The sequence below is a fragment of the Manis pentadactyla genome, chromosome 2 (genome assembly GCF_030020395.1).
Source record: "Manis pentadactyla isolate mManPen7 chromosome 2, mManPen7.hap1, whole genome shotgun sequence".
Classification (NCBI taxonomy): domain Eukaryota; kingdom Metazoa; phylum Chordata; class Mammalia; order Pholidota; family Manidae; genus Manis; species Manis pentadactyla.
The window spans coordinates 216,415,861-216,431,778 of NC_080020.1; the positions used below are offsets into that span (position 1 = coordinate 216,415,861).

Consider the following 15,918-nt stretch of genomic DNA (forward strand, 5'->3'; position numbering starts at 1 on the left):
ATTCCTAGGTATTTTATTCTTCTTGATGCAATTGTGAATGGAATTGTTTTCCTGATTTCTCTTTCTGTTAGTTCATTGCTAGTGTATAGGAAAGCCACAGATATCTGTGTATTAATTTTGTATCCTGTAACTTTGCTGAATTTCAATATTAAGTCTAGTAGTTTTGGAGTGGAGTCTTTAGGGTTTTTTATGTACAATATCATGTCATCTGCAAATAGTGACAGTTTGACTTCTTCTTTACCAATCTGGATGCCTTTTATTTCTTTGTGTTGTCTAATTGCCATAGCTAGGATCTCCAGTACTATGTTGAATAACAGTGGGGAGTGTGGGCATCCCTGTCTTTTTCCCGATCTTAGAGGAAAAGCTTTCAGCTTCTTGCTGTTAAGTATGATGTTGGCTGTGGGTTTATCATATATGGCCTTTATTATGTTGAGGTACTTGCCCTCTATACCTATTTTGTTGAGTTTTTATCATGAATGGATGTTGAATTTTGTTGAATGCTTTTTCAGCGTCTATGGAGATGATCATGTTCTTTTTGTCCTTCTTTTTGTTGATGTGGTGGATGATGTTGATGGATTTTCGAATGTTGTACCATCCTTGCATCCCTGGGATGAATCCCACTTGGTCATGGTGTATGATCCTTTTGATGTATTTTTGAATTCTGTTTGCTAATATTTTATTGAGTATTTTTGCATCTACGTTCATCAGGGATATTGGTCTGTAATTTTCTTTTTTGTTGGGTTTTGGTATTAGGGTGATGTTGGATTCATAGAATGAGTTTGGAAGTATTCCTTCCTCTTCTGTTTTTCGGAAAACTTTAAGGAGAATGGGTATTATGTCTTCCCTTTATGTCTGATAAAATTCCGAGGTAAATCCATCTGGCCCGGGGGTTTTGTGCTTTGGTAGTTTTTTGATTGCCGCTTCAATTTCATTGCTGGTAATTGGTCTGTCCAGATTTTGTGTTTCTTCCTTGGTCAGTCTTGGAAGGTTGTATTTTTCTAGGATGTTTTCCATTTCTTCTAGGTTTTCCAGCTTGTTAGCATATAGATTCTCATAGTATTCTCTAATGACTCTTTGTATTTCTATGGGGTCCGTCGTGATTTTTCCTTTCTCATTTTTGATTCTGTTGATGTGTGTAGATTCTCTTTTTCTCTTAATAAGACTGGCTAGGAGTTTATCTATTTTGTTTATTTTCTCAACGAACCAGCTCTTGGTTTCATTGATTTTTTCTATTGTTTTATTATTCTCAATTTTATTTATTTCTTCTCTCTGATCTTTATTATGTCCCTCCTTCTGCTGACTTTGGGCCTCATTTGTTCTTCTTTTTCTAATTTCAGTAGTTGTGACTTTAGACTATTCATTTGGGATTGTTCTTCCTTCTTTAAATATGCCTGGATTGCTATATACTTTCCTTTCAGAACTGCTTTCGCTGCATCCCACAGAACTTGGGGCTTTGTACTGTTGTCATTTGTCTCCGTATATTGCTTGATCTCTATTTTAATTTGGTCATTGATCCATTGATTATTTAGGAGTATGTTGTTAAGCCTCCGTGTGTTTGTGAGCCTTTTTGCTTTCTTTGTACAGTTTATTTCTAGTTTTATACCTTTGTGGTCTGAGAAGTTGGTTGGTACAATTTCAATCTTTTTGCATTTACTGAGGCTCATTTTGTGGCCTAGTATGTGGTCTATTCTGGAAAATGTTCCATGTGCACTTGAGAAGTATGTGTATCCTGCAGTTTTTGGGTGTAGAGTTCTACAGATGTCTATTAGGTCCATCTGTTCTAGTGTGTTGTTCAGTGCCTCTGTGTCCTTCCTTATTTTCTGTCTGGTGGATCTGTCCTTTGGAGTGAGTGGTGTGTTGAAGTCTCCTAAAATGAATGCATTGCATTCTATTTCCTCCTTTAATTCTGTTAGTATTTGTTTCACATATGTTGGTGCTCCTGTATTGTGTGCATATATATATTTAGAATGGTTATATCCTCTAGTTGGACTGACCGCTTTATCATTGTGTAATGTCCTTCTTTATCTCTTGTTACTTTCTTTGTTTTGATGTCTATTTTGTCTGATACAATGATTAGTACTGCAACATCTGCTTTTTTCTCCCTATTAGTTGCATGAAATATATTTTTCCATACCTTTACTTTTAGTTTGTGCATGTCTTTGGGTTTGAGGTGAGTCTCTTGTAGGCAGCATATAGATGGGTCTTGCTCTTTTATCCATTCTATTACTCTGTGTCTTTTGATTGGTGCATTCAGTCCATTCATATTTAGGATGATTATTGAAAGATATTCTTCTTATTGCCATTGCAGGCTTTAGAGTCATGGTTACCAAAGGTTCAAGGGTAGCTTCTTTACTATCTAACCGTCTAACTTAACTCGCTTATTAAGCTATTATAAACACAGTCTGATGATTCTTTATTTCTCTCCCTTCTTATTCTTCCTCCTCCACTATTTATATGTTAAGTGTTTTATTCTGTGCTCTTTTGTGTTTCTTTTGACTGTTTTTGTGAGTAGTTGATTTTATTTTTTGTCTTTAGTTAGTATTTGTTTGGTCTGCTTTCTTTGCTGTGATTTTATTTTCTATGGGGACATCTATTTTGCCTTAGGAGTGCTTCCATCTAGAGCAGTCCCTTTAAAATATCCTGTAGAGGTTGTTTGTGGGAGGCAAATTCCCTCAACTTTTGCTTGTCTGGGAATTGTTTAATCCCTCCTTCATATTTAAATGATAATTGTGCTGGATACAGTATTCTTGGTTCAAGTTCTCTTCTGGCATGTAAGGTTTCTGTTGTGAATTCTGATGATAGCCTCATGGGTTTTCCTTTGTAGGTGACTTCTTTTCTCTCTCTCTGGCTGCCTTTCATACTCTGTCCTTGTCCTTGATCTTTGCCATTTTAATTATTATGTGTCTTAGTGTTGTCTTCCTTAGGTCACTTGTGTTGGGAGTTCTGTGGGCTTCCATGGTCTGAGAGACTGTTTCCTCCCCTAGTTTGGGGAAGTTTTCAGCAATTATTTCTTCAAATACACTTTTAATCTCTTTTTCTCTCTTCTTCTTCTAGTACCACTATAATGCGAATATTGTTCCGTTTGGATGGTGACACGGTTCTCTTAATATTCTTTCATTCCTGGAGATCCTTTTATCTCTCTATGCCCCAGCTTCTCTGTGTTCCTTTTCTCTGATTTCTATTCCCTTAATGGCCTCTTGCACCTCATCAAGTCTGCTCTTAAGTCCTTCCAGAGATTGTTTTATTTCTGTACTCTCCCTCCTAACTTGATCCTTTAGCTCTTGCATATTTCTCTGCAGGTCCATCAGATAGTTATGACCTTTACTTTGAAGTCTTTTTCAGGAAGATTGGTTAAATCTATCTCCCCAGGCTCCCTCTCGGGGTTTGACTGGGTGATTCTAGACTGGATCAGATTCTTCTGCCTTATCATGGCTATAGAGGTAGTCGTGGCAGTTGGTGTATGTGTTACCTGGGAGAACAAAGTCCCTTCCTGCTTGCTGGTCACCTTGCCCTCCTCGGAGCAGCTTCTGGTTTTATTTCCTGAGTTGCCATGGGCAGGGCAGACATCACGGCATCCCAGAGCCCTGCAGTGAGGGGCAGGTGCGCTGGGTGTGTTCTCCTGCGAGAACAGCAACCCTTAGTGCCTTTTCCTGGCTTCCTCTGTCTGTGCACACCAGCAGGGCTTCTGATTCTGGCCTGGGCAGCTGCGGAGGAGGCTCTGGGCAGCTGCTGTGGGTGTGGTTGCTCTCAGGCTGCTCCCCTGCTATGGCGGGGCCACGCTGGAGAGGGAATGGATGGGAGGCTATTTAACACCGTGAGGGGCCTCAGAGCTGTATTGCTTCCCAGAGGGTTAGGGCGCCCAGAGTTTCCCAGGTTCCCAGCTGCTGAGCTGAGTGTGCCAGGATGCTTCCGCCCAGCTGTGAGGCCTCTGTCCCTTTAAGAGTTTCAAAAGACTCTCGTTTTTCTTTTGTCCCAGGGGCGCTGGCTGCAGGGACCTGCTCGCAGGTTTTACTGTTCCGTTTCCCTAATATCCTGCACACCACGCAATGTGTGTCTGCGCTCCCGGTGCGAATGATTAGGGCTGGGTATTTAGCAGTCCTTGGCTCCCACTCCCTCCCCGCTCCAACTCCTCTCCTCCTGCCGGGGAGCTGGGGTTAGGGGTGCTTGGGTCCTGCCGGTCCGCGGGTTGTATCTTACCCCCTTCGTGAGGCTCTGAGTTCTTGCAGATGTAGGTGTAGCCTGGCTGTTGTACTGTATCTTCTGGTCTCTCTTTTCGGAATAGTTGTATTTGTTGTATTTTCAAAAATATATATGGTTTTGGGAGGAGATTTCCGCTGCCCTACTCACGCCGCCATCTTAGCTCCTCCATTGTGTACTTAGATTTTTGTATAAGTATCTTTAAGAACTATTTACAAGTATCTTTAAGTGTTACCATTTATGAATTTGTTTGTATTAATATTTCCTAATGAAGGATGCATAGACCTTTTGATAGTTGAAACTGTGAACCTAGAGTTGTAAATGATGGTAAAAGTTATAAGTAGGGAAGAAGAGTTCATAATTAAGACCTGAGCCCACTCGCCTTTTCCAGGATGTGCAATTACATACTTATAAACAGATTCATAAACAAAAAGTCTTCCAAATCTTTTCAGTTTGCAAATTTATCACCCTTATATTTACTCTGATACTTAATTTCAGATACCTGTCCTTTTTCCCATACTTAAAACACCATCAACCTTATTTATATATTCCCTTTATCCCATTGACTTACACGTGGACACTTAGCTGTGTATCCCTTACATTGAGTAGAGCATGCAATGTTAAACACACAAACATTTCCACACCCAAAACATTGGGAGATGATGTTGGGGGGATTGCTTTGTGGTTGCTGTGGATAGGAAAATGGTTGGAAAGTAGATAGGAGAGATGACGAGTTAAGAGACCACACATTCCTTATAATAATTAGTTGAGGGATTAAAGCCCTGTTCTGTTAATGTATCTACAGACAACTTGATTTGTGACCAGCTATCGAGACTAGAATATTACTAATGATATGGGTTTTAGTGCTGATCCAGATCAATTGAGAAGTATTTCTGTTATTCTGTATTTGGATCTAGAACTATTTTGAATCTAGAACTATTATTTGCAACAGAGTTGAGTTGAAGACTATTTGAATAAGGGATGCAAAGTGGTGCAAAGATTAGGGTTTTTAAAGCATTTTTAAGATTAGGAAAAAGTGTTAAGTGCTATTACAATAATATTTAGGAGTAAAATAGGAGTAATAATAACCATTAAGATGTGATGTATGGCATTTATTGATGGGACTATTGCTTAAATCTTCAGTAACAGAGTGGAGTTGGACTGGCTATCTTGCCAGCATGCTAGGCTCTCCTGTTTGCGCAGGTGCATTAGTTTCTTCTTCACAGCAAGGGAAAGATGCACTTTTTTTTTTTTTTTGAGAGGGCATCTCATATTTATTGATCAAATGGTTGTTAATAACAATAAAATTCTGTATAGGGGACTCAATGCACAGTCATTAATCAACCCCAAGCCTATATCTCAACGGTCTCCAATCTTCTGAAGCATAACAAACAAGTTCTTACATGGTGAACAGTGCAAGGGCAGTCATATCACAGAAACTTTCGGTTTTGATCACGCATCATGAACTATAAACAGTCAAGTCAGATATGATTATTCGTTTGATTTTTATACTTGATTTATATGTGAATCCCACATTTCTCCCTTATTATTATTATTATTATTATTTTAATAAAATGCTGAAGTGGCAGGTAGATGCAAGATAAAGGTAGAAAACATAATTTAGTGCTGTAAGAGGGCAAATGTAGATGATCAGGTCTGTGCCTATAGACTAAGTATTAATCCAAGCTAGACAAGGGCAACAAAACATCCACGGATGCAGAGGATTTCTCTCAAAACATGGGGGGTGAGGTTCTAAGCCTCCCCTTTGTTGGTCCCCAATTTCTCTCCTGATGGCCAAGAACTAATTTTTTTTTTTTTTTTTTTTGGTGAGGGCATCTCTCATATTTATTGATCAAATAGTTGTTAACAACAATAAATTTCTGTATAGGGGGGTCAATACTCAATGCACAATCATTAATCCACCCCAAGCCTAATTTTCGTCAGTCTCCAATCTTCTGATGCATAACGAACAAATTCTTACATGGAGTACAAATTCTTACATAGTGGATAAGTTACATGGTGAACAGTACAAGGGCAGTCATCACAGAAGCTTTGGGTTTTGTTCATGCATTATGTTCAAATATGAATATTCATTTGATTTTTAAACTTGATTTATATGTGGATACCACATTTCTCTATTATTATTATTGTTAATAAAATGCTGAAGTGGTAGGTAGATACGAGATAAAGGTAGAAAACAGAGTTTAGTGTTGTAAGAGAGCAAATGTAGATGATCAGGTGTGTGCCTGTAGACTATGTGTTAATCCGAGCTAGACGAGGGCAATAAACATCCATGTATGCAGAAGATTTCTCTCAGAACAGGGGGGGTGAGGTTCTAAGCCTCACCTCTGTTGATCCCCAATTTCTCACCTGATGGCCCCCCTGCGACTGTGCCTGTCTTAGGTTGTTCCTCCCTTGAGGAATCTTACCCGTCTCTGGCTAACCAGTCATCTTCCGGGGCCATACCGGGAAATGTTAAGTTGGTAAGTGAGAGAGAAGCCTTATTGTTTGAAAAGGTTAGCTTTTTACTTCTTTGCATATTTATGCCCTGTGGCTTCTATGCCCAGCATTTGTCTTGAGGTGTCTTTACCACTTGGAAGAATTATGATACTCGTTAAATTCGACATGTGGCACGAGTTCTATTTAAAGGTTGTGATTAGGTAGGAAGAAGAAAAGCTATAGAAGTAGCAGGCAGAAGAAAACCTGGGGAGATTGATTATTTCTTTGACATAAAAGATGCACTTTTGTCTCTTTGAAGGAAGAACATGAAATTTGGAGCCAGAAAGAGTTATACAATCACAATATGATTAATTCTCTTTAATCTTTTACTATGTCCTTCAGTTTATTTTTGCTGGCAAGATAAAAGTGAAACTGTTAGTATTGCCCTCAGAGTTCTGTGTTGGTAGTTCTTAGTTCTGGATGCATGTTAATATAACACAAGGAACTTTTTAAAAATACCAAGATTTAGGCATCTAAGTAGTATCTTTATTCTATTCTCATACCTTTTTGAAATATGTATGTGTTTAGAACTCTAAGAAAATACAAAGAATTATCTTTCTGATACAAAGGTATCCTAATATATTCTGATCAGTTTGACATTTTAACAATACGGAGTCTTTCATTTCATGAACATCATGTATCTCTCCATTTACCTCTTTGATTTCTTTCATCAGTATTTTGTAGATTTTAGCATACACAACTTGAACATATGTTTTTAAAAACATTTTAATCTAGGTTTTTCATATTTTTGGTGCTATTGTATTTCAAATTATCTTTTGCTAGTTTATAGAATTAAAATTGGATTTTTATGTTGACCTTACTGAACCTTGATGAAATTCCTTATTATGTGTTTATGGTAACTTCTATGGAATCTATTTTTTTGCGAATTCTTTGAGATTGTCTATACAGAACTTTTCATTTTTTGGCGTAGAGTTTTCTTTTTGCATTTTCAATCTTTATGCCCTTTTCAGTCTTTTCTTGCCTTATTGTGCCAGCTGGGTTCTCCAGTGTGATGTTTTCTGAATGTAGTCATCCTTGGTTTGTTCTTGATCTGAGGGGAAAAGCACTTAATAGTCTTTCATCATTAAGAATGGTGTTAGCACCATTTGTTTGTTTTTTAAGATACTCGTGATCAGATTAAGTTCCCTTCTTTTCCTTCTGAGAATAATTTCAGGAATGGTTGTTGAATTTTCTCATCTGTATTTATTCAGACTCTTTTAATCTGTTAATATGGTGAATTGTATTGATTGATTTTCAAATGTCAAACCAGTGTTACATTTCTTAGTTGTGATTTTTATCCTTTCTATATATTGCTACATTTGATTTGCTCACATTTGTTGAAGATCTTTGTGTCTATGTTCATGTAGGATACTGACTTGTTTTGCTATAATGTAGTTATGTGTTTTGGTATTAAAATAATGTTGGCCTCATAAAAGAATTAGGATGTGTTCCCTCTTTTTCTATTCACTGAAAGAGTTAGTATAGAAATGCAATTATTTCTTCTGTAGATATTTAGAATTTGCAAGCACAGATGTGAATAAGGAGCTTCTTTTTTGGAAGGCTTGAAAAATAAAGATTCAGTTTCTGTAATGGATATGGACCTATTCAGGTTTTCTATTTCTTCTTGAGTGAGATTTATAGTTTGTGTTTTGTAAGGAGTAATTTGTGTCTGTCTAGTTCATCCAAATTCTAAAGTTTTCAGATGTGAAGTTTTTCTAATATTTTATTATTTCTGTAATGTTTATAGAACCTGTGGTGACATCCCTTCTTTCATTCTTGATATTGGTAATCTGTACCTTTTCTCTTTTTTTCTTAGTCAGTCTGGCTAGATATTTATCAACATTATTGACTTAGTCAAAAAACCAGCCTTTGGTTTTATTGATTTTTCTCTGCTTATCTATTTTCAATTTCACTGACTTCTGTTCTGACTCATATTATTTTTTCCTTTTGCTGTTTTAGACTTAATTTGCTATTCTTTTTCTAATATATTAAGTTGGAAGCTTAGAATTATTGACTTGAGAACCTTCTTTTCTCTTATAGACATGTTTAATATTTATAAAGTGAAAAGTACCTACTTTTTCATTGCTTTCCTTTGGCGCCTACTTTCTACCCTGGAGGCAACCAGTGTTATTTTTTCAATATTCTTTTGCAGGTAGTTTATACATATAGAAATAAAACATGAGCATATTATTTTTACTTTCCTCTTTTTAATGTAATTGCTCAATAGCATTCTAGCAATTTTGTATCATGCCTTGCTTTTTTTTTTTTAACCTTTGTAATCTATCTTGGATGTAACTCCTGATCTTTCACATATTATTTTTTATTCTTTTTATGATAGCATAAATAGCCAATCTTCTGGACATTTATGATGAGGCCTTTCAGCCTTGGTACTTTTAATGTTTTTTTTTTTTTATACACTTTATTCTGGAAACTTTTATTATGGGAAACTATACATTGAAGTTGATATATCTTAAATGTTTTTTAACCTGTAGGTTTCTTCATCATGTTTCCCCCTTAAATCATTAGTCTTATCCCTTATTTCTCTAGGATTCATTTTTTAAACAGTTTTGAGAAATTAAAAATACCTACAAAATTCCATAAAATGAAGTATAGTTTAATGAGTTGTTATAAAGCAAATATCCCATAGAAGTACTACAGAGGCTATTAAATAGCATGCTGTCTGCATCTAAGAAGCCCCTTATGTTGTCCATTCTGTGTTATGACCTTCTGTGTTCCCCCATAGATAATCCATATCCTGCTTTTTATGGAAATCTCTTCTAAGGTTAATTTTTACTTTCCCCTGTGGAACTTTTCTGGATATTCTTGCATCATCAAATCTGCATCTGCAGAAAATGTTTTGAGCAAATTTACCTTAAAAAATGGCATCAGCTCTGCAGCAAGGCTGGACTCCACTGCTCGCAAGCACTTCCTCCTTGTTCTTGCTCTGCTGATCATCAGGCATGCTTACTCTCACTCTCGATGTCAGGAGTGTTTTCTTTTGCTGCTTCATGTTTTGGGCCATTTTACATAAGGGTAGAAGCTGCATCCATCAGAATTCTTAGTTGTAAGCAATAGAAACAATCTCTAGCTGATCTATTAAAGGGACACAGGTGTCCCACAGACTCTGAGAAGTGTGGGAAAGCAGGCTTGATGGCCACACTGCCAAGAACAAAGCTCAGACTCATTCCACCAAACCGGTCCCATGAAGACGCTGCCACCTCCCTGGGTACAGGTATTGTTGATTGTGCCCCAGACACCACTGATGCTGGGCTCTGTCTCTGCTGCCTTAAGACACAGGATGTAACTGCTCCCTGCTGCCATCCATGCCATCCATGTGTGGATTCTTTGGAGTTCCTGCTTCTACAAGTTAATCATTTTCTATTTGAAATCTCGAGTGGGTGCATCTCGGGGGAGCTCATGCCATGTGCTCTTGCCTCATTTTTGGAGAAAGATGGGAAAGCAAATATCTGAGGTTGTTTTCCTTTCTTCATACTTTGGTGGGGACAAGTATACTTGTCTTAAAAGCTCAGCAATGCTCAGTTTACACTGGCAGCTGGATGGTTGGTGACCAAAAAGAAATGTCCACTGTAAATGTTCTGTGTCAGTCTTAGAAACCCTTTCCTTTCCATATAGTTGATGCTTTTTATAGCCATTCATGTTGTTCATACAATGCAGTGCACTAAGAATATTCCTTATATTGCCAGGTACCATATAAGATGGGGCATAGTATCTGCATTTCTGAAGAACTACATATTTTAAAAGCCCCATCCTAATTTTAGCTAATTGAGGAATTCCTGTTTTATCTTATGAATAAACTTATTGAGACATAATAGTTAAATATTTGACTATAGCAAACATTTCCCAGTGATGTTTTCACTTGAGAACCTTCTGTCTTATAAACCATTTGCCTTTTTTCAGCTGTGATCTTATTGCATACCAAGAAATTTTGGAAAATAGGATGCACATTTTAGGACCATTAGTAAAGATAAATAGGATGACACTTGCTTTTCAAAATCAAGGTGATATAGTTCTCATCATTACAAAGGTATTTTACTAAGTTCCTATGAAAGTCTCTAAGCACAAGCTTTATTAAATTAACACAAAAACCCATTGTTAATTTACGTATGATGACTTTAAAAACTGGCTGGTAAAGATTTCATCTCCCAAGAAACCAGAGCACAGTTGAATGGATGGAGCAGCGGACACGTTGGTCCAAGGGCCTTGTCAATACCATCTTGGCTTTGCGGGTAGTGTACAGCATTACTTTGGGTAATTCATTTACATTCTTCTACATTCGTCTTTCCGTTCCTAGAAAGGAATTGGTATTACTATCCCTTCTTTACTTTTCTCACAGTGGTGGTATGAGAATTTCTGAGAGAGATAGGATTGAGCTTCTTAAAATAAACACATGGTTAACATAAAGGTTGTCACAGAAAAACAGACGAACAAAGATGAGTGTACTGTGAAATCCTCATAGCAGTGTGCACCCTGTTGGTTTTGTGCATAACAATGGAAGGACACATTTATGAATTATTATTAAAACCAGGTGGTGCCTCAGTTTTGCATACTTAAAAACACCTCAGCTGTGGATTTAATAGGCTAAGTTGATAGGAAACTTACTTCTGGTTCATCCGTTTGACCTCTGCATACACAGACAATAGATTTGCTTTACAGAATGTTTATAAAACTCCTTTCCAGGTAATTCAGGTTAGTTTTAGTACTTGTCACCTAGCAAGATGAAGCCTTAATATACTACAAAGGAAAAAGATCCAAGGTTTCTAAAAATCCAGTATAATATTGTAGCATATAAAGGTAGGGATTAATTTACAGGTTGCTCAGTATTTAGTGTTACATTTGATTGTTTTTGTGGTTCCAGATAGCAATTATTTCTAATATAATTTATTTTGCAGTGAGGGCCGAGGCAAGTTGACGGTATTTTCAGTTAAAGCTATGTTAGCAACCATGTGTGGTGGAAAAATGCTGGACAAATTAAGATGTAAGTATTTTCACATTACTTGAAAGATTTTATTATCAAAATAGGACTTTTAAACACTTTTAGGTGAATATTCCAGAATTTTACATGATGCTGTATTGAACTTCTTGGGTTGTTTCCAGCCATATCACTCCCTTTATAGCAGCTGACTCAGTATGTAAGTATGCCATCTGCTGTTCAGATGGGAAAGTTTGTTGACTTAATCTGTTAAGTGTTTTTGTTTTTTTTTAGTTTAAAGCAAGAAAACGGAAGAGATTTGAAACCGTAATGTTGACATTTAAAAACTTATTTAAAAAATGTTTTCCATATTACTAAAAATCTTGCTTGAAGATGATTATGTCGTTTTTAGTTAGAAAATACATTTGATTGCTTTTACCAGGTTTGGTCAAGATTAGCCCTTAATAACTCCATTCTTCATCAGGTGGTATTTGCTGTGATTAAACTGTCACTTAGTATCTTAGAGTCAAGCTCAGTTATTTAGAAATTGATAGCAAGTTTTTCTCAGTTATCTTTCCTAATTTTTTTCTTACTGTTGGCCGTTTTGGTATTTTCTTGTTCATTACATACTGTAATGTTAGATGAAATCAAAAGGAGGTGAAATTCACAATTATTTGATTTTTCTGTTTGTGGTTTTCACTTATTCCCTCATTAGATAGTCACTAACCGCCTAAGATAGATCAAGCATTGTGCCAGGTGCTTTACATTTCTCACTGCATCTTTAGTTCTTTGAGCAACAGCTGGTATTTTCTCCATTTCATAGGTGAGTCTACTGAGGGGGTGAAGCTGGGATTTCAACTCAGCTGTCAAGTTGCAGTGCTCTGTTATAAGCTACATTGTTGTACTTCATTACACTGGTCCTGTGGTGGGAGGCATATGTGTGATAAAGTATAGTGCTCAAAGTACCATCATCTGAGTACCCATGGAGTAAGAAACTGGCAGGTTTCAGGGAGGAGAGAATGAAGCCATGGGTTTTAATCAAGTGTTGTGATAACCTGTGAATTAGTGTGTTGAAGAAACTGGGTTATCTGCCCTGTAGCATTTCTCATGGACTGATTTTGATGATATCCCCAGGATGTTCCTCTGTGCCCTACATTTTTTGCTTTAATTGAAAGATACAGAGGCTAGATTCCTTCATAGGTGCGTTTGTTTTTTGTGCTTTTTCTTAGATGTTACCATCACACAGAGAGGTGGAAAGCTAGATGGCTCTTGGCATGGACTTAGATATTCTAAAGAAAGAGCTTAGAAACTATGTTTGGTCAGCTGTTATCTGACAGTTATTATCATTTCAAAATCAGCTGCAATATAAAACAAAATTTTGGTAGTAAAAATTATAGCTTGGTTTAAATACTCCTCATTTTTTTTCACAGGGTATTGCAAAATGTTAACTCTTTTTGATTGAAATTTCTTAATATTTTCTTCTAGCATGATGTTTTTCTGAGGAAGATAATATAATACAGATGAAATTATATTTCATTGAAACACAAAGAAAAAGTGGGATGTTTGTCTGTTTTCTGATGATGACAGCACCAGATAAAGAATACACATTGCCATTGTTAATAGTTCTGAAAAAACTGGTTGAAAACTAAAAAATTGATTATATAACTGCACTTTCTAGATGACTCTGGAATCTTTGTTTCTATGATTAAATCTGCTACATTTACTAGAGCTGGTACCTGGCCCATTGTTAGTGCCAAAATTTTGCCAAATACAAATTGTTGGTTGATGACTAAAATTACTGTAGTTCTCTAATATACCTATTAGTGAAAAATTTCAACTTCTAGTGCTATGTGAAGTACGGAAGGGATATCGATGATATTACTTTTTTTAATGGGGCTTTGAACTTCTTAGAGGAACACAAGTGACCAATATTCAAGTAGCATGCATGCCCAGGCAAGCATGACATGTCAGTGTGTTGAGAAGGCCAAATCATTGCATGATGTGTATGGATTGATGAGATACAAGCCTCGTTAGGTCACTAATTACCTTGTTATATTATTCAGATAGACTTAAAATATGGTTTACCTTCTTCGTGTTCAAAATTGTGGTTTTTTTTTTTACCTTCTGTAGTTCTATTCTTTTTATTCTACCATGATTATCTTGGCTAGAGAATGAGATAATTAACACAAGTAAAATTTTCAGATATTGAAACCTATCTTCACTTTTTAATTTTAATCATCTAGGGTGGAGATCACTTTATTCTTTTATTGTTTTTATTAAGGTATCATTGATATACACTCTTATGAAGGTTTCACAAGAAAAACAGTGGAGATCACTTTAAATGTGGTCTGTGCCTCCTTTGTTAAACAGTTCACTGATCATAATTTTAAGTTTTCATCTCTTAGGGGTATCATTCTGTGATGTGTTTGGGCTAATTAGGGGCTCTGGGTTGTTTGCCCTTTCTCATATTTTCAAACGTTGTGCTTTTTCAGTTCTTGAGCTTTTTGGTGGTAGGGAGTATGGGGTGTATGTGTGTGTGTCCCCTTTATCATTGGTAAATGTGTTGGTATTATTAGTGTACCAGTCTCTAGAAATCTCTTTGCTTCTGATTTACTTTTAAGATGCTACTGACAGAGAAAACATAACCAACCTTTTTAGCACTGTATTTAAAGTATGGACATTAAGTGAGCTTATACAATGAGAGAAGCATTTGCTTTGGTGGTATGATTGGTAGTTTTGGCTGTTGTGAGAATCCTTTTCCCCCTTGCTTTAAAGTTCTTGCCTTTGTCCTGCTTAGCCGAGATGGCTGAATAATAGTGTCGACAGAAGTGAGACATAACACTGTATTGTAACATCAAATGATCCTTGACTGTTTGATCACTTTCTTCTACCTGTTTATTGCATTGTCTTTCTTCTTGTTTCATCTCCCTCCCACTGACCGCGCTCTGTTAGGCATTGCTTTTAAGTTAGGTTTTCTAGTTTATGGAACATGTCTTAGTGCTTCTTCCTTTAGTTTGATCTTTCTGCTTTTTACCTTTTATTTTAGAATTCTTTCCTGTAATTTTCTTCCCTCCATCTTTTAAATTTGATTTTTGTTTGTTTGCTTGTTTTAGTGTCAAGATAACGTTTGAGATGACTTAAGCAATACTTGTGCTTTTAGTTTGAAATACTTCTTAATTAGATTTTTCAGATCTCTCTGGAGAATTTCTATCCCCAGGTAACTTTCATTTATAGAAATGGTTCAGTGTATTGGCCATTAGGGACTGTATACTAGATTAAAGTTAATTTAGGATAGGATTCTAAATACCAGTGATTTGTAATTAGAACACATACTTTAATTCTGAGCATGGTCAAAACTCAGTAAGTCCGAAACCCAAAATATATCTTAGAGAACAAAATTTATAGACTATAAAGTGTATTTATGAAACCATACTTGTCAATTTATGTGATTTATTTACTATATTTCTGCTATTTGTTTTCTAAGAAATTTAATCTCATATTCAAACCCTGTCTGTCTTGCATTAAAAGTGGGAGCATATGATTCATGCAATTTATTTTAAAATTCTTTAAAAAACTGGTGCTACCGTTTTGAAGGAGAGTCTGTAAGTGAGTATCAGGAAGGCTGTAAAATATTCATGCCCATTGACTTCGTGTACTTCTTGAGTTTTATCCGGAGGAATTAATCCAAGACGTGTCCCAAATTTTATGTATATTTGTTGCAGTACTTTTTCTAATACATGAAAACTTGAAACAGCTGTAGTGTCCAAAAGTGAGAACTCAGTTAAATTTAGGGATACTCACATGATTGAATATAACGTTTCCAAACATATGTTTCAGATCAAAATGCATAAATGTAATACAGTTTTAAACAAAAAATTATTATGTACATAGAGAAAAAAATACCAAAATGGTAACAGGTATTTTCTCTAGGTTGTAGCATAACAATGGTTTTATAATAATAATAATTTACATTACTTATGTTTTTGATAGACCACACTTTGGGTAGCCGGAGAGAAGATGACCTGAGGTGCTGTGTTTTCCCAGAACTGGCAGTTCCCACTGACATTTCAATTGTTTGCTTCCTTGATGTTTCATTAACAGTCATAGAGAGGCTGCCCTTCGAAGTTACAATTAAACAATTTTACCTGTTTAAAATTCAGCCTCCTCTGCTATAGTCTCTTAACCACTTGTCACTGCATGTTTATGCTGGCAGGTTTCTGTTAACCATCCCTTCTCTTCATTAGAGACTATTTAATCTATTTAATCTGTTTAATCTGTTTATTCAGACTGTT

At 36.2% G+C, this 15,918-nt stretch overlaps 1 protein-coding gene across 18 annotated transcripts in view; it reads left to right on the plus strand.

The window, feature by feature from the left end:
• The window catches only part of DTNB (dystrobrevin beta), a 258,809-nt gene that overhangs the window by 75,546 nt on the left and 167,345 nt on the right, over nucleotides 1–15,918 (plus strand). For all 18 annotated transcript variants that reach the window (XR_008995919.1, XM_057497369.1, XM_057497380.1 and 15 more), the window contains one exon: nucleotides 11,607–11,692. Coding sequence is in view for 17 of the 18 variants with exons in the window: in XM_057497369.1 (XP_057353352.1) it covers nucleotides 11,607–11,692 (86 nt within the window). In the remaining variant the exon portion in view is untranslated. The remainder of the gene's footprint in view (nucleotides 1–11,606; nucleotides 11,693–15,918) is intronic.